This window comes from Paramormyrops kingsleyae, chromosome 25 (assembly GCF_048594095.1).
Source record: "Paramormyrops kingsleyae isolate MSU_618 chromosome 25, PKINGS_0.4, whole genome shotgun sequence".
Taxonomy (NCBI): domain Eukaryota; kingdom Metazoa; phylum Chordata; class Actinopteri; order Osteoglossiformes; family Mormyridae; genus Paramormyrops; species Paramormyrops kingsleyae.
This window is the reverse complement of record NC_132821.1, coordinates 24,290,325-24,314,577: the sequence shown is the minus strand read 5'-3', so window position 1 is coordinate 24,314,577 and position 24,253 is coordinate 24,290,325. Positions and strand designations below refer to the sequence as shown.

At 46.0% G+C, this 24,253-nt stretch overlaps 1 protein-coding gene across 1 annotated transcript in view; it reads left to right on the top strand.

The window, feature by feature from the left end:
- The first annotated feature begins 795 nt into the window (after positions 1-795).
- frem3 (Fras1 related extracellular matrix 3) overlaps positions 796-24,253 on the top strand; it is a 36,044-nt gene continuing 12,586 nt past the window's right edge. Inside the window, exons 1-6 of the mRNA XM_023799146.2 lie at positions 796-5,994; positions 6,322-6,411; positions 20,006-20,152; positions 21,386-21,616; positions 22,516-22,641; positions 22,927-23,178. Coding sequence (XP_023654914.2) covers positions 975-5,994; positions 6,322-6,411; positions 20,006-20,152; positions 21,386-21,616; positions 22,516-22,641; positions 22,927-23,178 — 5,866 coding nt within the window. The 5' untranslated portion in view covers positions 796-974. The remainder of the gene's footprint in view (positions 5,995-6,321; positions 6,412-20,005; positions 20,153-21,385; positions 21,617-22,515; positions 22,642-22,926; positions 23,179-24,253) is intronic.

Here is a 24,253-nt window from a genome sequence, read left to right as displayed (position 1 = left end):
TACGAATGAAGTGAATGTTTAAATGCAATGCCCGTCCTCGCGCGGGCTTATAGTTGAAGGTTATTTAAAAACAGCAAATATGTTGCGGCAGATGACAGAAAACCGCAGCGTGCACTTCTCCTAAAAATACCCGACTTTGCCAAAAGAGGGCGCCAGTGTTCGTTTACTCACTGCATGAGGGGGTTCATCAAACAGAAAAATTTATCTTTAAATTTAATTCACATTTAATTACATTTAATTAACTTCTTTTATTAAAACAGACTTCTTAATTTGCATTAATAGTAATCCCTCATGCAATTTTAAAACTGAATGCTAGAATACATGCTATTTTCAACAGTATAATTTTTTTGTATTATGGGAAATGGTTACAATAATGGCACAGTCGTAAATTAAGAGGCTGACACTGTTAATTACTTCTTATTTATATTATTTTTATCTTTATTGATGAAGTTTAGATTTTCAGTCAATAATTTTCACCCTGCATGGAATGACCAGTAACTTGGGCTTCTGTAATGTGATCCACAGCAACAGTTGTCTAAAATGGTAATGTTTGGGAGATATTATTAGTGTGTATTTTAGGAGAGGTGCTGCACTATGCAAAATAGTTATTACGAACGCTGGTGAGATAAAGCAAAGTTTTAGAGCAAAATTTTATGGGAAGGTATTTTATGGCGGCTTTAGTCGGGGGGCTGGGGTGGGGGCATGGAATGCGCAAGAGGAGAGGGGGGCTGTCCAATGGTCTTTCTTTAATTAGCCGGGGGACAGGAGCCATCCTGTCAGAGCCTCTGAGGGGAGGAGTCCGGGGCTATGACTTTGGAGTATTACCTGCAGATCCCCACCGGGGCAGCGGCACTTGCTTGGAGTGTGTGGGCTGTGTGGGAGAGCCTCCGTGAAACTAGGTCTTAAGCACACAGTTTATTTACCCATCTGGGGGAGTCTGACTGACGGCAGCTGCAGGGCAGCTAGCTGTAGGCATGGCTGGTTGTCTGCACAGGATGGGATTTCGTAAAGCGACGGAGTGGATCTTCGTGATTTCTGTCCTTAGCAGCTGCCTCTCTCACGTGGCCGCTCAAAGCTTCGATTCCGCTTTCCTTTTCCAACAGAGACCTGGACCTAACGCCGACACCATCTTGCTGGCCAATAATGGGATCCGAGTACCTTTTGGGCGGGCTGTTTTTTTGGACCCTGTTAAGGATCTCATAACGGAGGTCCTGCCTGGGGATCGCTGCCACATCACAGTGCTGGACAATGACCCACTTGCCCAGAGGCCAGGCGCCCTGACCCCCAAAAAGTTCCCCTGTGCTTTTGGCGCAGAGGAGGTGAAGTACACCCACTTTGGATCACGGAGCCCCAACCGGGATCGGGTGAAGCTGCAGCTGAGATACGACTCTCCCACAGACACGGTGATCATCCCCTTCATGCTGGAGGTGGAGGTGGTGTTCCAGCAGCTGGAGATCCTGACGCGCAACATGCCGCTGGCCGTGGAGAAGCTCAACGGCAACAGCAACCCCATCGACCGAAAGGGCCTGGAGTTCGCCTACGACAGCAGCGTGTCCTCCTGCAAGGTCAGCACCCTGGTCGGCGCCGGCGGGCTCCCGAGGTATGGCAAGCTTCTGAATTACACCGCGAACGGGCAGATGGTCGACTGCGATGCTTTTCTTAAGCTCGGTGTTCGCTACCAGCACACCTCCGCCACCAACTCGCCCAACAGAGACTACATCCCGATGATGGTGGAGCTGGTGGACCAGGAGGGTAGCACCTTACAGCAGGAGCATTTTCAGATCATGGTTCGAATTAAGGAGGGGGCTGAAAATACGCCCCCCAAACCAAGCTTTGTGGCTATGATGATGATGGAGATTGACCAATTTGTGATGACAGCTATTACCAGCGACATGTTAGCTGCCGAGGATGTCGAATCCGATCTAGATGACTTGATTTTCAACGTCACCTCACCGCTGGGCTATCAGCAAGGCTACATAATCAGTACTGATGATCAAAATCTGCCCATTACCTCTTTCTATCAAAGAGACGTCAAAGATTTAAAAATCGCGTATAAGCCCCCGTCCGAAGATTCGGACGAGGAGAGAATTTTCCAGATTGAATTCGAAGTAGTAGACACCGAAGGTTCCATCTCTGACACATTCGCCTTCATGATTGTAGTGAAGCCCATGAACACTTTAGCGCCTGTCGCGACTAAGAATACAGGCCAGTTGTTATTTGAGGGGCAGTCGAGACCACTGACCAGTGCTTATAATTTGGAAATCAGCGACGAGGATAACCTTGACGATGTGAGAATCACTGTCATCGATGGCCTGAAGCATGGTGAGCTGACTATGCTGGGGTCCCGCCAAAAGTTCTTCACACCTGCCGATCTGGACGCAGGTATAGTGGTGTATCAGCATGATGGCAGTGACACTTACAGTGACAACATCATCTTTAGAATGACAGATGGCAGGCATGAGGTCGAGTTTCTATTCCCCATCACCATTGTGCCGACTGACGATGAACCCCCGATCATCAACGCCAACACCGGATTGGTACTTTTCAAGAATGAGATCATGCAGATCTCCCCATTCATTCTGAGCGCAACAGACATCGATTCTGAGGACTCCACCATTAAGTTCATTCTGGAGCCCCCATATTCCAAACTGGGGGAGTTGCTACTCAGGCAAACAGAGCCACCAGAAGACCGGGCTGCTTGGAAATTCAGCTCGACGGACGAGATGTTTGAGCAGGTGGTGACAGAGTGGCTCCAGCAGGACATCTTAGACGGCAAACTCTTCTACCGCCACACTGGACCTCACAGTACCACCACGGTTATGGATCGGTTTGTATTCCGTGTGCAGGATGACAATGACCCTCCAAACCAATCTGGGGAGCATACGTTCACGATTAAAATTCACCCTGTTGATGACCTTCCCCCTGAGCTTTACCCTGGCACTACACTGTATATGGCTGTGAAGGAGTACAAACTGACCCACTTTACGAAGAAGTTTTTGCGCTACACTGATCTGGACTCAGATGACCGTGATCTTAAGTTCCACATTACCAGGCCTCCCACAGACACTGATGAAAACAACCTGGTCCCACTCGGTGAGCTTGTCCTGACTGAGAGTCCTGAGACGGTGATCTTGGAGTTCACACAAGCTCAGATCAATCATCACAAAGTGGCATACAAGCCACCGGACCAGGAGTTGGGCATCACTCCAAAAGTTGTTCAGTTCAGTTTTATTGTAGAAGATACTGCTGGTAACTCTGTCGATGGCCTCTTCACTATCTTCTTGCAACCTGTTGACAACAAGCCTCCTACTATCACCAACACTGGTTTCACTGTGCTGGAAAGAAGCACCTTTGTCATATCTAAGGCCGAACTAGACGCGACTGACAAAGATACAGATGATGATAAAATCATTTTCACTGTGACCCAGATTCCCCGCTTCGGACAGCTGCAGTACTTAGGAATTGATATGGCTGCTGGCGAGACATTTGTTTTGGAAGACATAGAGAGTGGCCGGCTAGCCTACGTACACAGTGGAGAGGAATCACTTAGTGACACCATAAAAGTAGACGTTAGCGATGGCTTCCATGAGGTGCCGATCGTCATCAAAATCAGTGTCAAACCTGTTGATGATGAGATGCCCACCATTCTGCTCCCAGCTGGCTTGCTTGGTGCCTCCATCGATGTGCTGGAGAATGGTGCCACGGAGATCACCAGCAACATAATACAAGGTAAGGATGAGGACACCGATGACCTTAGACTGACGTTCATTGTGGAGGAGCCCCCGAAGCTGGGGGAGATCATGGTGAACGGTGTTCCTGCTGAGAGGTTCACGCAGCAGAACATTATCAATGGTGATGTCGTGTATGCCCACACGAGTGGTGAAATTGGACCGGTCAAAGAGCATGACGCCTTTAACCTCACCATCTCCGATATGTCTGACGAATGGGTCGTCGGCGGCAACAAAGTCCAAGGCGTTCGTGTGCATGTGACCATTCTTCCTGTGAACAGTCAATCTCCTGTGGTCAGTGTCGGGCAGCAATTCACTGTCTTAGAGGGGGAGAAGAATGTCATCACCTTGGAGAACATTCAAGCAGAAGATGTGGATACTGACAATGATGACATATCGTGCACCATAATTGTACAGCCAACGTCTGGCTATGTGGAGAACATATCTCCTGCCCAAGGATCTGAAAAATCAAGAGTGGGCACTGCCATCACTGCTTTTAGCATCAAAGACGTCAGTCTCAATCACATTTACTATGTGCAGAGCATACACAAAGGCGTTGAGCCTGTGGAGGACAGATTCACCTTCCATTGCTCAGACGGAATCAACTTCTCGAAACGACACTTCTTCCCCATCGTAATCATTCCAGCTAATGACGAAAAGCCTGAAATTTTCATCCGGGAGTTTGTCGTCATGGAAGGCATGAGTCTTGTGATTGACACGCCTATCCTGAATGCAGCGGATGTAGATGTTCCTGAGGATGACCTGGAGTTTGAAATTATAACAAAACCGAAACGTGGAAAAATAGTCCAACAGCTGACGACGGGCACAGTGCCAGTTATCAGATTCTCCCTGGAACAGATTAAAGAAGCATCCGACATTGTATATGAGCATGATGACTCTGAAACTAAAGAGGACAGCTTTGAGATAAGGCTTACTGATGGGAAGCATAAAGTCGAGAAAAAAGTTCTTATCATGGTAATCCCTGTGGATGACGAGACGCCAAGGATGACCATCAATGACGGACTAGAGGTGGAAATTAGTGAAACAAAAACAATCACTAACAGGGTCCTGAAGGCAACAGATCTTGATTCTGAAGACAAAGACCTCACTTACATTGTGCGTTATGGACCGGGTCAAGGTTACTTACAGCGTATTACCAAATTTGGAGACATGGTTGGAAACGTAACCATAGGGATGAACTTCACTCAAGATGAAATCGACAATGAGCTGATTCAATATGTCCACACGGGTCAAGAAGGCGTTCGCGACCTCTTAAAGTTTGACGTCACTGATGGCATCAATCCTCTGATTGACCGGTACTTCTACATTAACATCGGAGGCATCGACATGGTCTTCCCAGATGTCATCAACAAAGGGGTAACATTAAAGGAAGGGGGCAGAGTCACCTTGACCACAGACTTGCTCAGCACGACGGACATCAACAGCCCCGATGAACATCTTAGCTTTAGCATAACACGTGCGCCAAGCCGTGGCCACCTGGAGTGCACAGACCATCCTGGTGTCCCCATTTCCACCTTCACCCAGCTGCAGCTGGCTGGCAACAAGATCTACTACATCCACACCTCCTACGACGAGGTGAAGATGGACAGCTTTGAGTTTGAGGTGACAGACGGCTACAACTCAGTCTTCCGCACCTTTCGGGTGTCCATTACCGATGTGGATAACAAGAAGCCGGTGCTGACTGTCCACAGACTGGTAGTGGGTGAGGGTGAGGCGAAGCTGATCACGCCCTTTGAGTTGACAGTGGAGGATCGGGACACTCCCGACCGTTTGCTGCGCTTTGTCATCACCCAGGTCCCCGTGCATGGGCAGCTGTTATACAACGGCACACGCCCGGTTGCCAGCTTCACCAAGCAGGACCTGAATGAGAACCTCATCACCTACAGGCACGATGGCACAGAAAGCCAAGAGGACAGCTTCTCTTTCACAGTGACGGATGGCACTCACACCGAGTTCTTCATCTTCCCCGATACGGTCTTCGAGACCGGAAAGCCCCAGATGATGACCATCCAGATCAACACGGTCGACAATGGCGTTCCACAGATTGTGGTCAACAAGGCAGCCCCCACTCTCAGGGTCCTGCACACTGGCCACCTGGGCTTCCTTATCACCAGCAAGGTGCTGAAATCAGAAGACAGAGACAGCCCACACAAAGTACTCAAGTACTACGTCGTAGAGGCCCCTCACCATGGCTACATCATCAACACCGCGCTGGGAAATGACAGCATCAGGACCTTCACGCAAGGTAGCGCTCCATCACACTTATAGTGAGGGATAACAAAAAGGAAAGCGTAACAGAAAAGCAGCAGATCAATAAATTCATAAACTGGGGCTGTCTGTAAAACAGCAGTAAGATAAATGTGCTCTGTTGGCATTTGGGATATCAAAATAGTTTGTCCAGACCCTTTATAGTGGGTAAAACAACATGGAGATTAGCATAAAACAAATTACATTTAATTATGCTGAAAGTTATTTAGTTCTTTTAGTCTACAAATACCTTTAAGCTTGTAAGAAAATGTCAAAATGCTGCGTTTCTGTAAGATGCTGATTTTTTTCTGTCTGTTTCCATCAGCTGACATCGATGACATGAAGATCTGCTATGTGCTGCTGGATGGGGACAATGCCACAAGTGACATTTTCTACTTCACAGTAGAAGACAGTGGTAAGGCCTGTTTTAGTGTCACGTTAAGCTGTTTTCCGTTGGGCTTAAGATTAAAAAAAAAAGATCTAAAAAAACACCAAACCCTTGTCTGAAAATGTCTTGGCCCGTTAATAGGCATTTTCAGCAACACACCTCAAAGATATAGATCAGGGGTCACCAACATGGTGCCCGCGGGCACCAGGATGCCCCCAAGGACCACATGAGTTGCCCGCGGACCTGTTCTACAAATAGCACGACTCACCAGTGAGCAGTGTCTAAAATTTTAATTTTATCCTTTTGCTATTCTTCTTTAATCACATTTGCATGTATATAGATTTGAAAATGACAATATCTAAAAAAAAAAGCATTTAAAACTGATAGCCCTTCGTAGGGCTCAGTACCTGTGAAGTAGCTCTCAGGTTCAAAAAGGTTGGTGACCCCTGAAGTAGAGCTTTTGATCATAATAAGTGCATAATAAGGGCTCACTTGCTGTACTGTGTTTTTAGTTTTCTTCTTGAGAGGGAGGAGCAATTCAGAAACCAAAAGGTCTCCGGCTGTGTTGAAACTATTCATGGTGCTGGCGGTGACACCAGGAAGTGAAACGTGCCCGGTTTGGCACTGCACTCCGCTTTCCCGTTCTAACGGAAATCTTACCCAGAGCGATAGGAATAGAAGAGACCATGTGACCTTCCCCAAAAGTCACACAGTTGGTGGCACCTTGCAGTGTAACTTGAAACGAACAGCAATTTGCCTCTGTTCAGCATTAAGAAGGGAGTGTTTGAGCATTTTATTTCCGAGTGCTTCATTGTCGCTAGCTGGCAAAATGTCATGCCAGCTGTGACCCTGCACCAGGTATACCGACATATCGCTCGGGTGTAGCGCCGTCTTTTTTGATCAGTATCGTTTCTCCGGAGCTGCTAAGCCGGCAGAGCTTGGGAATTCAGCGGTCGTGTATATTTATATTCCAGCAAATTCAGTTTTGGTCAGATGTCACATGACACTTCCATCTTAGATTTCATAACTCTGCAGATTATACATCCAGTGTGGCAATTCCTGAAACCTGCATATTTACAATAGTCGTGCTGATCAAAAGCAGAATTTGCATTCATTTTAATATTTCCCATGGTTGTGGTTTGTTACCTTGAGTTCAAGCATTTGCTACTGTCCCAGGTATTTTCAGCCTTCAAAACTTTTTCAAATATACAAACGGCAGCCATTTTTATTAGCAACTGAAAGCAAGTGTAAGATCTATAAAAATGATGGCTGATTTAAAACACGAGTGATTTGTTTAAATCGCTCCAGATAGACGGTGCAGTTAAGAATATCACTATGCATTGCAGTTTTGCAGAATCAGGGATATATATATAGCAAACGCGAAGTAAAGTAACAAAATATGACAGGTGGGTGTTATGCCATTTGAACTGTAGTCGTATATGCATTATGAGATTTTGAAATACATTACAGTAAGTTTTGAGCTATGATTATTCTGTATTGAGAGCAATTGGCATATCGACATGCTCTGTTTTTTACAATGGGTATCATGTCCTTTTCGTAAAGGGAATTCTTTGAAATCCAGGTCAAAATAATCAAAATGAGTTATTAAACTGGATATTTCTGTCCTAAATGGCTAAATGCTAAAATGCTTTGTATTTAGTCACCTGTTCTCGGCGGTTTTTCCCAGATGCTTCCCAGCTCAATATTTATGCACATATATAGAGACAAATTCAGTGCTCTAATTAAGGACGATTGCTGATTTTGTCAGCTTGCATAAAAACACTATGCTTCTCTAAATGAAAGGTAAGTGTGACGTGAATCCTGCCCCCACAAAAAACATCTCAGCTTTGTAATAATCACAAGGAGTCTGTGTTCCAAGAAGTTTTAATTTTTTTTGCATATTCCTTTATATTATTCAATTTGGATCTCGTACCTGTGGAACGGCTCAGCAGCAGTCAGAGTGAGGCCCCATTAAACAGGAAAGGAGTACAAGGGCTCCAGTTAAAGGAACAAAACCAGTGCTTGCTGTCCCATTAATAGTGATCCTGGTAAACCCACCTGCGCCAGGTGTGATGTTGTTCCTGCAGAGATACATCTGGTCAGAGTCTCACCCAGTCTGGCCAAAGCTCACACAAGCAATGTGTGTGTGTGTGTGTGTGTGTGTGTGTTGGGCTTGCTGGTGGGGGTTTTAAAAGGCTGACAGCCTGGGGGTACCTGACACAATAAAGGAGAAGAAAAAAGATGTCTGTTGACGGATTGGAAGGCCTGGCTTTTGCTGAGGGCGTGTTGGGGCAGGCTGGGTGGGGGCTGCGGGTCAGGGGCGAGTGTGGGAAACAGGGCGGTGAGAGATCGGCATCCTAGAGACAGATCAGCCTCTGATTCAGCAGAACTTCCATGCAACACGTGCCGCTCCCTGTGCTATCATGGCCTACCTGAGAAGACAGTCTCTTATAACAGACTTATAACAATGCGTATCAGTTATTAACAGTTCACACCCAGGGATGATTATAGGATGTTTTTACAGTGGGGTCATAAGAGGGGCCAAAATTCATGCAAAGGGACCAACCTGATCAATAGCCAATGATATGCTTTGAATCGGTGAGTGACAGGGGAGGTGGCACTCCAAGGACCAATCCGCTTTTAGCTGGGCCCAGTGCCCCTATGGCCCTGCCCCTGTTCTGGCCATTGCTGTACATGCTGCTGGCATGACAGGATAGCAGACAGGATAGTGGCTCTGTCTGATGAGGGAACCCCACCCCTCTGTGACGTGGGCACAGTGCCCCCATAGCCCAGGGCACCACGGAGGGAGGGAGGGAGCAGTTGCACTATCACAAGGCAACTGGCCAATGGAGGCTGTTTCACACTTCCCGGGGCTTTACGCTAACAATTAGCAATAAGATACTTATCACTTAAGAAGCGCTGAACGAGAAACAGACAACAACAGGTCTTATAGCTCATACATACAGCTCAGCAACCCTGCGTTAATCCAATAAAATTCATGGACGTCCCTCCCCTTTCCAGCAGATAATGACCAATGGGGAGTCACCTGTCACCCAAATTAACAGCTAGTTAGACTTACAAAGGGCATCATGGAAGAAAACAGCAATGGACGGAAATGAAAGGAAACATTATTTTCATACAAAAAGGGACAGCGAGTTCTGTTTCACAGACGCCTGTGTGCCATCTGCCTCATTTGCAACACCAGATTTCTCTACAACGTGAAGCATTTAATATAGTAAATACACATAAAATATCAGCAGCACGTGAACACTTTCATTACTGAAAAAAATACTGGAGACGCCCTTACTAGGGACAAACTATTTCAGAGCCTCACTCGGGGGGGGGGGCAGACTCCCAACTCCAGCTGGTGTCTGGCGTCCCAGGGACGCTGCTTATCACAACACTGACTCTGTACGGAGGTATGGGGTATATGGCAAGATGGCACTCGGGGGGATGTTTGGGGACAATTTCATGCACGGACAGCCCTTGCGGCCCCTCGGGGGCGGAGGGGGGGGAAGGTGCTGAATTGGGGGAGTTAATTTTAGGGGTGAACTCACAGCAGGGGGGGTCGTTGCCGCCACGTCCCCCTGTGCTCAGCTGATGTGACACATGTGGCTGTTAGCACAAGTGTCTGTTTCACCCCCTCCCCCCCCCCCCCCCCATTAGGAGAACCAAGAGGAACCAATCACTGGTGCATATCAGACACAGAGGTCCTTCCGGATTTTACCCTCTATGGACCGTGAAGCCATTCTGACCACTTGTGTCCCAAAAGAAAGACTGAGGGTCATAAAGGAGGTCAACCATGAAAAGCTCTTGGGGGGGGTGATGGTATATCTATCACAGTCATTTGTTGTTATCTCGAGACAATGACATAAATAAAATATTGCAAGCATAGCTTCCGTACGCTTATGGGACTTACACAAAAAATGTTCTGAGGACAAAATGAAAAATGATTGGTTCAGACAAATGTGATTGTAGAGGAGGTTGGTCCAAGCAACCATAAGAGGCAGGACCAACCAATCAGATGTCTTGGTCTTGCCTCCATTAGTTGTTTGGACCCATCTCCTCTACAATCTAAAATCTAAGTGGTTATCACTCTGAACAAATCATTTTATGTTCTGCCCTCAAGACATTTTTGTGTAAGTAAAACTCCCACAAGCCTTCAGTAGTATATGTGTGTGCGCATTGTTTTGCGATAGAGGCTGGAGAGTTAGCGGCAGCCCAGTTAGCGGGCCTGAAAACCGGACTGTCTGGATGAAATCTGGACCAGTGGTCACCCCACACTGAAGAGCACGGCAGCTGGAAAGTGGATGAACATCACCTTTTCAAACCATCCTTTTCATAGTTGGTCTGGGGCCCAGCGTCTCCACCAGCTGGTATTTACTGGTATTGTCTGTTTTGTTTTGCTGAAGGGAAACCAGGGATTGGGCTGCACTTCTTGGCCGGCATGCAGGCGTCCTGACAGACTAGGTGCTGAAGATCGGCAGAGGGTTAGCTGCCCCCTCCCCCCCGGCTAATGGATGTTCTCGGTCAGGCCTTCTGTAAGGTGGGGGGGGTGGGGGGGTGGGCTTTATTCCACTTTAATGCTGAAGCCAGAGTTGGCCCAGTGTCAGTCACCATGTAGCTTTGCTGGGAAAACAAGAGAACGAGGGTCTGACCTCCGTCGCGCAAGCATGCGTAAGAGCCCAGTGTGTGTTTCAGGGGGCCAACCTTGCGGCTCTTCTAAGCGGGGAAACAGGGGCTGCCATTGTTCCTGCCTCACGCTCGCAGGAAGTTGGCATCGAGCTCCGGCTTCTTCTGCCTGGGAATGCATGAGTCCCGCTTTGTCCCGAAGGCATTTGCTGTCCGACCGCGTATGGCTCCCGTAGCACGGGGAAACGTAGAGGAACGAGTCATGTCGCGTTCCAGATGCGGTCGCGTAAGTGCATAAGTGAAACGGGGGCCGTTATCCGATAATCAGCAACCTGCTAAGAAATTTGGAAAGATCCTCAGTTGGAGGAGGACTAATGAGGGCGGATCAGGCATCTCACTATGTTGGCTGTTCACCTCTATTACACTTTGGGTTTACAAAACCCCTGTTGTGGGGCTGACCTAGTAAATTCTGGCTCCTACAAGCCCGTGTCCGTTAAGCTCACGGATCCACAACCGGGGCCAAAGGAGATTAAGGCGTCGCTGGGCCAGCTAGTCATCAAGGGTTCACCTCCGGGCTGTGGGAGTGCAGAGAGAGGGACACAGAGATAAGGCTTTGAGACAGAAGGGAGGCTCCCACATTAATCAATGCTCTTTAATAAAACCGCAAATTTCCATGTGCCGGTTACTGGTTCAGCATTCACTCCATGATGGTTCCATAACTCATATCAGATATAATGTAGTCAACATTACTTAATTTATTTTCAGACAACTGAGTGACTGGACTAGCAAAGTACACACTATATTTGAAGGGATTCTTTAAAATTAATAACACTTTGCTCAAGTATACAGGCAGGGGTCTTTAAAAAGGCTTATTTAGCAGTTACATGTCAAGATCAACAAGACAACGGAAAAGTAATCCTTCCGGCCGTTTTAGTGTGGATGCCCATTAACCTGTCTGTGGGTGGGAATGAAAGCCCCCCCTTGGGCATGTAATCAATGATGTCATTCGTCAGTCAAACAGGCATCCGACAGCAGATGACACGGAGCGCCATGCGGTCGCTCGAGGAGAAAGGAATGTTCTTCCTCGCAGACTCCGAGGGACCTGGGGAAAGTGGGAGCCTTCAAAGGCAGGTGTGGATGGAGAACCCGAGGATCCGGTTTCAAAGAGGCCGTGTCCAGTGGGAATCCTAGCCCATGTCAGATTGGCCGATAACCTCGGGCTATTCACTTTAAAATCAATTATCTGTATTTTAGAAGAATGAAAGCTAATTAGTTTTAGTGGAACTATCTGTGTGATGATTTTTTGATAGCGTACCAATATTTCACCATTAGACGTATCAAGCTTGGGTTTACAGCATACTTCAAAATTTTAAATCCACTCCTTGTGTTCCGCCTTCAAGAAACAGGTCACCTCCATGTACAGGTCTCCCAGGCATTGGGTCTTGCTTGGGTTTCGATCCGTCACCCATGTCAACAGAATAGAGTGGATTTACGGTCCCTTCTTCCTGCGGCAGTGTGAGGATTTATCTCATTCAAGGGCTTTGGCTGATGGGTGGAGTCTGGAGATTATTCTTATCCTTCACAGATGGGAAAGTACTTCACCTCCAGTGGATCGCCTGGTATCCGCATCCTGATTTTTGATTCCTCTCCATATCTGACTGCAAAGATTACGTGTCCCTCACCTCTTTATCGCCCTTTAAAAACTGTGTTACCTGCCACGTCTGCTTCAGGTTAGCACCAGAATTTCACGCAAGGTGCAGTGGCGTCCCGCTCCGGAGCCAGCCGGGCTCGCCTTCCTCCTGTGACGTGTGGTATGTTAGGGTGACCCCCCCATTCAGAAGGTGGCCTGCAGGACATTTACAGTATGTGTGCTGTGCAGGAGGGGGGCATGTCACTATTAATACCGCTGTCATCCGTAATGCCAGTTATGGAATCTGGGAAATGCTAGGAAGAACCTAAATTAAGCTCTCCAGCCTCTCGGCATCCTAAAAGCAACTCCCCAAATCACACTGGGAAAAGTTTTCCTGTAAATTCTCCGATTTAGTAGGCAGCTGTTTGCATTGTTTGGCCGAAGTCGCGCATGACGGATCGTTAGACTGGCGTAAGTGCTTTATAGTTAATGGCATAGCTTGGTAGAAGTTCCTGCAGTTGCTGCCTCGGCACATGGCCGTAATTGACCTCCATGAACCGCCGAAGGATGCAGGGGAAGTAAAAATGGAAAGATTAATGAGGAAATGTTATAAAAGCCATAGTCATTCTTGTCACTCAGTGAGGATATATTCAGGTCCCATACTGAGTCCTGTTGCCTGACGTTGCATCATTCTGCGGGTCATTAGCCGATTCCTCCTGTTATGTCCTCGACTCGTATGGCGTGGAGTTCACCTGCTATCCAAATATATAACAATGAAACATGCTATCATGTTTTTTTTTGTGTGGGTACTGGGGGTCGAGGATGAAGAGGCCAACTGAAAACTCAAGAGCCAACACCCTCTCATTCATGGCTGAATGGAGCAAAGAGGGGTATCGAAAGGATCTCCCCTTTGCTATCCCTAGGGGACGTCCCCAAGATCATCTTGTTGTCAATTTCTTTGCAAAAGATACCAACATGGCCACCAACCTTTGTCTTTCTTAGGTAGTGCAGTCTCTTCAGTCTCAGTTACCAAGAGAATCTGGTCATCATATACACATTCAAACAGTGGAATACGCTGAATATTTGCGCAAGACCTATTTCAGCTGAAAACCGTACCATATTTGCAGCAATATAGGAAAAGTAGACGTGCAAGGATCCCAACATGACTGTGTCTTGGTATGGCCAGACGTGACCTTCCTCAGGCTCTCAGGTGTGGAAATGCTGACTTTGCTTTTATTTACACGCCGTCTACATAATATCATTCTTAGCATCCCAGCAAACCTCCTCTCAAGCCGTTAAAGTGTCACTGGTAATTTAGGTTAGCCTGTAGCGGTTAAAGATACTTACTTAGACCAGCAACTGCGCAAGTCGTCCCGGAGGCGCCTGAACCGCGGGGCGCCTGGACCGCGGGGCGCCTGGACCGCGGGGCGCCTTGAGGACATCGAGCCAGCAGCAGTTCTGAAAGGTTGAAAAACGCCGGACACGCTTCCGCGACATATCAGGGCGCTAAGTCCAACTAAAGGTGTAAATCATTTTGGTCGAGAACAGGGGGCATGACTGAATAAATATGTGCGTAATAAAGCATTTTGCCCAGCAATAATAAAAGTATTGTGTGGAATTTTATGGGTATTTAAAACAATCTAATGTGATATATAGACATTCTGCTATTGGCAAAGGCTATTCTATAGCGGAATTAACACCAATGTCTGGATAAAATACTTTTTGCCAAAGAGTCCTCCTTCACGCTGCCGTCATTGTAACTTTATAAGGAGCTGTTTTGGAGGGGATCACCGTGAATGCGATCATTAGCTACTGGCACAGTCTTGCTGGCACGCGATTAATCGCATAAATACCACAGGGGCACAATGTCGTCGGAGGTCTCTGCTCCAGGCCTGGGGAATTTCACCCGTCGTGCTCTGTGCCAGAGAGAGGTACAGTCAGAGAGGGTTATGGTTCTTGTCCAAACGAAAGGGCAATCCGTTTACTCTGAGCTGATACCAGAACCGGCGGATCGGTTTCTGCCAAAATGATCCACGCTGGCTCCAAACTGGGCTTCACACCACAGAGGAGAAGACATGCTGTGATACGTGGTGTCAGCCACCCAGACTGCTGCCCCCCCCCCCCCCCCCCACGTGTCCCAGTTGTCTCTACTCTGAGGACCAAAGCTGGCAGCTGGGGGGAGCACAGGATTGCGGGGGGTGGACAGAGCACCCCTCCTGATGCCTGAGGTGAAATTAACGACCAGTGGGGGCTAAAGTGCCCCCCGCCCCTGCTTTCTCCTGGGTGGCTTTCACTAATGGGCACCTGTTGCCTGTATATGTCACAAACTTATTACGTGAACAGCTTGTGCAAACTATGTCTGATGATGAGTGAATTTCGGCTCCTGCTCATGAAGGGACGCGCGGGGGCGGGGGGGTCATTTAATTACCAATCCTCTCATGCTGGGAGTGGTACAGTGTGCTTCCACACCTGCCACAAGGTCTCGCCACCCTCTCGCTGCGGCCATCTTTGTCACAATTATCGTTGTCCTCGACTATGTTGCCAGCCCAGACTGCAGGCTCGGAACTCCCTTCTGTCTGGTCAAAAGGCCACGAAGGCCATCCCACAGCTAGCGTAGCCACCCAGCTAACCCTCACATGGCCCCCACCGTGCATTTTGGTATGCTATAAGTGTCGGATCACCGATATGGGGCCTTTTCATGACTTGTATATATTTTTATCTTCATTTGTAATTCAGCGCTGTTAATTAACTCCCAGAGTCAGGTGGCGCACACATAATATGCCCTGATGGATATTATAACTATCGAATGCTGTTTGGTTGTTCATTAATTTTATTAATTACCATTCAGCAAACAGGTGCAGTGTAATTGGGTATGCTATAAAACTCATAGTGATGACAGGACTCTCCTCTATAATATGGGATCCCAAACTTTTCATCCCATGACCCCAGTATCACAGACTGACGACCCCCATTTCGCCAACCAGGGGGATTCCCCTTGGGAGATTAATCGCAATCGACCGGTTGCCATTACTGTTAAAATGGAACTTTTTTTCACATTTAATTTTATGAACAGTGTGGAAATGAGGGCCGGCATGGTTGTGCAGTGACTAACACTATTGCCTCACATCTCTGGGACCAGGGTTCAAGTCTCTACCTGGAATCCATTGGTGTGGGGTTTACATCTTCTCCTTATGTTGTCATGGGGTTTCCTTTGGGTAATCTGGTTCTCCCCCCCCCACAGTCCAAAAACATGTTGAGGTTAATTGGAGTTACCATACCCATAGCTGCTGGTGCCCCTTCCTGGGTTGTTCCCTGTCTTGTGTCCATAGCCTCTGGCTGGTGTGAGATTTTCAATTCAAATTTCAATTTCAATTTCAATTTCAATATCAATTTCAATTTCAATTTCAATTTCAATTTCAATTTCAATTTCAATTCAATACAAGACAAGTATGCACACGCACTTACATGCATGTAACAGTTTTATTACCTTGAAAAACCGTCTGTAGTGTTTGCAAGCTACCCCAGCACTTTGGATGTAGCTAATTTAGAACATAAGAACGTAAGAAATTTACAAACGAGAGGAGGCCATTCGGCCCATCAAGCTCGTTTGGGGAGAACTTAACTAATAGCTCAGAGTTGTTAAAATCTTATCTAGCTCTGATTTAAAGGAACCCAGGGTTTTAGCTTGCGCTACAGTAGCAGGAAGACTATTCCATACTCTAACTACACGCTGTGTAAAGAAGTACTTCCTCAGATTCATTTTAAAATGTTCTCCTGCTATATTTTAGGTATGTAATGTAGTAATATAGATTTGCCGTAAGATGTTTTGTATTTAATATTACTTAATATTTATTTAATATTAATATTACCTTAATATTTTTGCATTTTCTGTGCCGTGTTTTGTACCTCATGACCACTGTATTATAAACGTTACCCACTATCTTGCAATGACACCAAATTCTGAAGGTGCTGATACACAGGGCAACTTTTCGAGCAATGATGCCAGGCAACTGCCAACTAGGAGTGCGTTTCCCAAAAGCATAGCTGCTACGTTGGAAACTTACATAGCTGGAAGCATGCAACTGAATGGGCTTCTGGGAAACGTACCCCAGGTAAGACAAAGGGCAACTCATCTGGATCTGGATGATCATGAAGAATTGCCCACTGCCGATTAAAGTTTTTTTAAAAAAAAAACTTGTTGCCCAATATCAATGGGAAAGTGCTCAAGCAACAACTTACCCTGTGTATTGTCACCCTGATAGCTTTATAACCCGTGTACACACCGGAATGCTTTACAGGTAACTGTAATAGTCCCCCAGGGGGGAAAAAAACAGCTTTAGAAGCACAAATAATCTGTAATTTGATAACATTGTGTTTTGTTTTTGTTTTTTTTTGTAACTTCCTGAATGGGGACAATTACTTACTTGCTTTAAATAATTTTTACTTTTGCCATAATACTAGTTGCATTGTTTTCAGTTAAGATGGTAACTGTTTAATTGCTTGCTTGTTTGAGGTAATTACTATCTTTACCTATCTGGAGATGTCACAGCTAGAGAAACGCACGTGTCTGCAGAGGACTTTCCTGTGTAGTTTTTGAGTGGTTTTCTTGCATTGCCCACTTTTAAGTCGTCTGAAACGTAACATATCTTTTGTACAGCATGGGAATTACTAGTTAAAAGAAACTTATAGGATTTAATGAACTGATTTGATGTGGGGAGTTGTTCTCTTTCCCAAAAAAGGCTGGCGTTAGGGGAGGCTTTTCAGCAGTTTTGCAGCCGTTTATTTAAAGCTGTACAGTGCGGTTAATAGCCTGCCAGCTAAGCTGAGTCGGACCAGCCACGTCTCGAGCATTTCACGGGGGTCTCACGCGTTTGGAATGGTTCTCCGCACTCCCTCAAGCCCAATCAAAAGCAAGTTTGCAAACAACAATAGCATACAATTACTGCATGCAACTTTGAAATGCTCTACTGACTTGTAATTAAAAGAATAAATCAATTTATGCTTAGAAATTATTTTTTTTTGTGTTCAATCATTTAATTGGCTGATAAATTGGCCTGAAATCAACCAGTTTGAAAGAAAAATCTTTTAAGAAGCTGCAGCATAGCAACTCCCCAAAAAGCCACTTCTCCAGCAAACTGGCAGCCCAGGTGGACTGGCAGCCTAAATGGGGGTGCTGGTGTCTGAAGAGGCCTGAGCTTGCACTCCTCACTTAACGCATAACACTACTGATCTCAGGATGAAGCAGGACTAAGCTCTTTAGATTCGATTAACTTGAAGCTTTCCTTTCAGTTATGTCTGCTTCACATTAAACATAATGCACTGATGCTGTCTTTTACCCCCTAGTAAGTAATTTGCTAATTCTAGAACACGACGGGTTTCTGCGCATCGTGGAAAGGTTCCTCACTCAGATTTATACGATGATTAATAGATAGTTTTTCCTTCCCTTTTTTTGCTATTACGAAGATGATGAATGTTTCCTGTATTTTTAACTTGCTGTCCGAAATATGAGCCTGACATTTGTCTGTCCCTGGTGTCATGAAGGGTCGTACCATCGAGTGTGTCGGGGGGGATGGGGGGGGGCGGGGGAGTCTGGAAGTGGGGAGGTCAAGGGGGGTGGAGTAAGAGTGACAGTGGAAGTGAAATTTGCCCTGGTATGACAGCGCAACTTCATGGACTGAAAACGACTAAACAAAAGGTAATTTGGGTGGTTGTGTGGATGCCTCATGAAAAAAAATTAATTAATTACAAATCAAAACTGGGAGCAGTGAATGAAAACTACCAGTGCCAGTTGCAGTGAAATCAGATATCAGCCGGCTGTGAAAATGTACATGGGTCAGTATTTTATTAACATGGTGAGATTTCTACAGCTAAATGTGATTTGTACAGTGACCACATGAATTGTGTGTTATACACCCTGGTGAGTGAACCCCCCCCCCCCAGCATAAATCTGTCTGTTACAAAAGTGGAATTCATCCATCTAATTGGGCCACAGCTCCGTAAAATCCGCTCGTCTGCGAGCCTCTGCCTCCCTTCAGCAGGAGTGGGACAGTCTGGTTTGGTCTCCGGGACCTGAGGTAGTGTGTCTGGCATGTAGGGGGGGCGGAAATGCTTTCTGTTTTTGTTCCCCGTCACCTGCAGGTGGCGCACTTATGGTGGAGTGGACAGGCACAGTCTGCGGGTGTCGCATCCTCATTGTCTATGTGTTTGTGGGTTCGCGGCCCATATCCAGCTGTCCAAGCCTAATCTCCGAGCATACTGCGCCATGTTCAGCCCGACATGCCAGCTGCCGGGTGTTTAACCAGCCTGCCGGCTTCTTCGCCCAGTCGGTGGAGCCAGCCGTTCCCACAGAGCTTTTCCCACAAGCAGACGCACTGATCCAATGGTTAATTTTAGGCCAGAGTAGGGGAAGGGATAAGGATCAGGGCCGAGCTGTTTGGGAAATTTCACTGGCAAAAAAGTCTGGCGTGCGGCTCTTTGGGTCGCTGCTGACATCACCGGAAATGAGTCTCAGAGACAGTTTTACTGTCACATCACAACGGTACTTAAGGGGACATCGGTTCCGGGAGAGATAAGGTGACTGTGTGCGGAAATGCTAATCCTCATTGGACCTCATACAGAAAGCATTTCTTTTTGGGAAACGTAGTAGGACTTGGCACTGTTACATCTTCATGAAAACATCTTCCATGGCCGCTTATCTTGTACAGGGTTGTGGTGTCAGTCTGGAGTTTCAGGGTCTGGTTAACTTGGACCAGCCCATGAGATTCAGCGTGATACCTGGCTCGAATTCTGTGGAGCTTCCTGCCGTTCCCAGGGCCTTAAATGTGGGAGGTAATAAATTTACCCCCCCCCCCCCCCATCTTGACCCCAATACACACCGCTATGTCTGTTGTGGCTTACGATACTCTGAGAGTTTCTTCCATTATTGCCGAATGAACACACAGGAATTAGAACCTATTACTTCTGCATGACAACCACCATCAGACCACCAAGCTCGGCCAACATGTGACCGTGTTAGTTCCGTCACCCTGGGTTGGCCCCTGTCCTGTCATGTTTGCCTTTATGCTGCACGTGCGGGTGAGAGCTGCCACCCCCCCATCCAGGTAGCCAACATGAGGATGATACAAAAGGATGGAGGAAATCTGAGCTCTGTCTGCTTCCGGAAGCTTCTCTAGTGCGTTGCGTCATGCGGTGTCACGTTCCCATATTTGCCTTTGCTCTCTCTCCAGCTTTTCTTTATAAAACTTTCGTCAGTTTGTAAAGATAAACAAGGCAGGAGATCAAAACCGAAAGTCGTCTGGTTATCCTGTTACTGGACATAGACGACAGCCATGTCTAGTGTGTCGAACTTCTGTTTTCCAGGGCGTAATAAGCTGAAGCCACAGCCGTTCAGGCTCAACTGGGCTTGGGTTTCTCTTGAGCGAGAATATTACCTGGTGGATGAAGACGCTAAGTTCCTGGAGGTGACCCTCAAGCGCAGAGGCTATCTGGGGGAGACATCTTTCGTCAGTGAGTATAGCACAGCTTTCAGGCGACTATCCACCTCGATCATATCTCTGTCTCGCTTTCTGCAGCTTCAGTATTTAAGGTCTATCAGAGTCATTAAATGTGAGACTTCTATTAAACTGAGATTTCACCTGCAAAAAAACACAATATGATAGTATATATCCTCCTGAGACGCCACCCATTCATTTATGTCCATTGCAGTGGACATTTTGTTTTTGCATCTATCTTTTCACTGATGTAAGGAAACGTATTTATTCCTCTTGTACACTAAAGAGGACATGCTGTGAAATTAAAAATAAAAATAAATTTGAAAAAAAGATGTCATTTCCTCCAAAGACATAGAAAATCACAATTAACCTTAAAACTGAAGGACACTTTTTTTCCTTGGGTCTCAGGAGGATATAATATAATTATAATTATATAATTATATTGACATAATATTATGTGGACATGTCAACTGAGTTTCCTAACCCCTTCATAACCAGCCATAATCCTTCAGATTACGTTAAATCACAGGGATGATATCTGTTATTATGAGGGTCATCAAAGATTTTGTTTGCCGATAACGGGCCTCGTTGTTTCCTGTCGCTTAGGTACCATCTAGGAGTTTACCCATGTTCTTTTCCTCTAGACAATATTCTGACACAAGACCCATAATGAAGTTTACATTTTAATACAGACGCTCCCCAGGTTACGGTGGTCCGTGTTACGATATTTCGACTTTACGATGGGTTTGATAATTCAATAAATTACATGAGATATTCAACGCTTCATTATAAAATTGGCTTTGTGTCAATGATTTTGCCCAACTGCTGGCTAATGTAAGTGTTCTAAGCATGCTTAAGGTAGTCCAGGCTATGATGTTTGTTATGTTAGGCGTACTGTAATAAAATGCATTATCGCCTTACGATATTTTCGCCGTATGATTTAGGTTTATCGGAATGTAACCCCATTGTAACCCAGGGAGCATCTGGACTTTTGGAAAAAAAAATGTTTTTCTGCCACATTTTATTTCTGTCTTCCCTGAGAAGTAAATCTAGTTGAAGAGGTGAATATCCCAGACCACTGGGGTTACTGAAGGGGGATTTTGCCTGGGTTATAAGTAGACTGGGTCTGTAATATAGTCTGATATATCAGTAACTGTATCATTTGGCTGATTAGGGACATGGCCGTAAATTGAAGCCTGTGAAAATTATTTGATGGGATTTGTTTGGCGCTGCCCCCCTCGTTCTTCAGGCATTGGCACACAGGATGGCACGGCAGAAAAGGGTAAGGACTTCCAGGGTAAGGCCCAGAAGCAGGTGCAGTTCAACCCCGGCCAAACCTTGGCCACCTGGAGGGTGAAGGTCTTCACAGACCAGGAGTTCGAGACGTCCGAGAAGTTCCAGATCCAGCTGTCTGAGCCGGTCATGGCTGTCCTGGAGTTTCCCAACGCAGCCACAGTGGAGATCGTGGACCCGGGCGATGGTACGATCTGCCTCTCTGCTCACGCCATACCTCTGATGAACTTAGCATGCAACATAAGACTTCACATTTCACAATTCTGTTGTTGTAATTATAAAACTACGAGGCACAATTTTCAAATTTTGTCCTTTGATATAAACCTACAGTACCAGTCAAAAGTCTGGACGCCCCTTTTTTTTATGTAATCGTCTTTGTTTTAGCTGTTATTCACCATATAGTAAAAGGCGTCCAGGCAGTGAAGTCATACATATTAAATAATACATATCAAAAATTGCAACGACCACAACATCTCAAAATTTTCTCAAACTTTACACTCATATAAATAGCCCTATTTTGCTTAAATGACAACATGGGAGACTCTTGGCATTCTTTCAGCCAGATTCCAGATGTAGCCAGCTGGAATGCTTCTCCAAAAGTCCTGAAGAAGTTTCCACAAGTTGTGGGCACCAATTGACTGCCTTGCTCTTTGATCCAAATCATCCCAAAGCAGCTCTATAGGGTTTAGGTCGGGGGATCATGGGGGACAGTTCATCTGTCACAGCAGTCCATCCCTTTTCTTGTTACTACATAACCTTAAGGTGTGCTTAGGGTCCTTATCTAGTTGAAAAACAAATTATTTTAATAGGTGAGTCCAGACATTTGACTGATACTGTTTATTTATTGAATATCCTGCATAAAACAGAACAGGAACCTACCTTTGATTTGAACCAGAAAATTTTTAGCATAATGACCATCTTTATGTCCCTTACAGTCTAATGTGTGTTCTTTTATAGTTCTCTCTGCTGTACATTAAGGATCCTTTAGGAATCATGCACAGCTCTGGAATATTGCTACAGAGGCCTCCGCATTTCAGCGACTTCCGTGGCACTAACCTTAACCCACTTTTGGTTCCTGCCCTGCAGAGTCCAAGGTCTTCATTCCTCAATCTGAGTATAGGGTTGAGGAGGATATTGGGGAACTGCTGGTGCCTGTGCGCAGGTCCGGAGATGTCAGTCAGGAGCTCATGGTTATCTGTTACACAAAGCAGGGTGAGGCACCCAGAAGTATTATATGTCACTTCCTGTTTGTATGTTTATATCACTTCCTGTTTGTATGTTTATATCACTTCCTGTTTATATGTTTATGTCACTTCCTGTTTATATCACTTCCTGTTTATATGTTTATGTCACTTCCTGCACATATGTTATAGCCTCCCATATTTTATTAAAAGCCAGCAGAATTCAGTTCTAACATAGTATATGGTACACAAGCTGTTGTCCATCTTCTGCTCTGTGTTACCCTCCTGAAGGTCTTCGGCTCACTTTTTAATTCAGGCACTGCCACGGGCACCCTCCCCAGCACGGTACTGTCTTACTCGGACTACATCACCCGGCCCGAGGACCACACCAGCGTGCTGCGCTTTGACAAAGGTCAGCGTGAGAAGCTCTGCCGCGTCATCATCATCGACGACTCGCTATATGAGGACGAGGAGAGCTTTAACATCACCCTTAGTATGCCCATGGGAGGCCTGGTGGGGGCACTCTTCCCCAGTACCCGTGTGGTCATCCTGGCTGACAGCAATGATGGTAAGTGGAACTTGCATATCAGAGGGCAACGGGCCTATAGATTGTCTGACTAGCTAATAGTGGTTTTACATAATCAGCAACACTCATGGTATGTTATCTATATCATTATTCTGCCCTGTCCAGCAGCAGAAATTCTGGTAGATTGTTGATGCGACAGGGAGGGATGCCTGAAGTAACAGGGACTGGGATTCAGAACCTCTCAGGTGGCCCAGATGCCATGAGATAACCTTTGGCAGAATAATTGTCTGGATGGATCAAGGCTCTTCCATTTGTTTGGCTCTTGGTCCGCCAGAATTTTTATTCGGCAAAGCAGTGAACACTGAGTTGAGCAAGTTGCAGGACAGATTTGCAATGCAAAGCAATACCATGAACTCCATCATTATCATCATCGTCTTAAAGGGCTGGGCCACCAAAATTAAACTCCTGGGCAACTTTCTGTTTCAGGGGCAGAATAAAAAAAACTTTTAAAAATGTTTAAATCTGCAAACCTTTTTGGAGGACTACCATAAGAATTAAATGCCTCTTTCATCAAGTTCATCTACCTCAATAGACTGTGCCCCAAACACCATCAAATTTACAGCCCTCTCTCGTTTTGATGTCCCTTTGAAAGTAAGATGAAGTCCCTAAAGGGGATTAAATGAGTGGTTTTGTTCCTCTTGGTCAACAATGTGATGTATAAGCCATTCTGATGGTCAGGCCTCTGAAATTTGCCCTCTGATTCATTCTTTAAACCTGTTTGATCTTTCAATGCTCTTTGTGAATGTCAATACCGTAGGTAGGAAAAACACTGCGCCTTAAAAAATATAATCCCTCACAAATGATGACATCAGATCCCAAACCGTACAGTCACACTCCCCGCACTTTGCTCTTTGTGTTTGCTGGGCGAGTCAGTCTCAGGTATATTAAAACCATTGAGCTGCAGTGTGCTTTTTAGTAGTGCGGCTGCATGTGAAAGCCTTTTGATCAGATCCATCCTTTCTGATCAAAGACATGAGAAGAGCGGTCGAGTGTCGTAGGAGTGCTGGATGCATCGGCTGTATGTTCCCCCATTTGAAAGGCTTCCTTAAGTACTCAT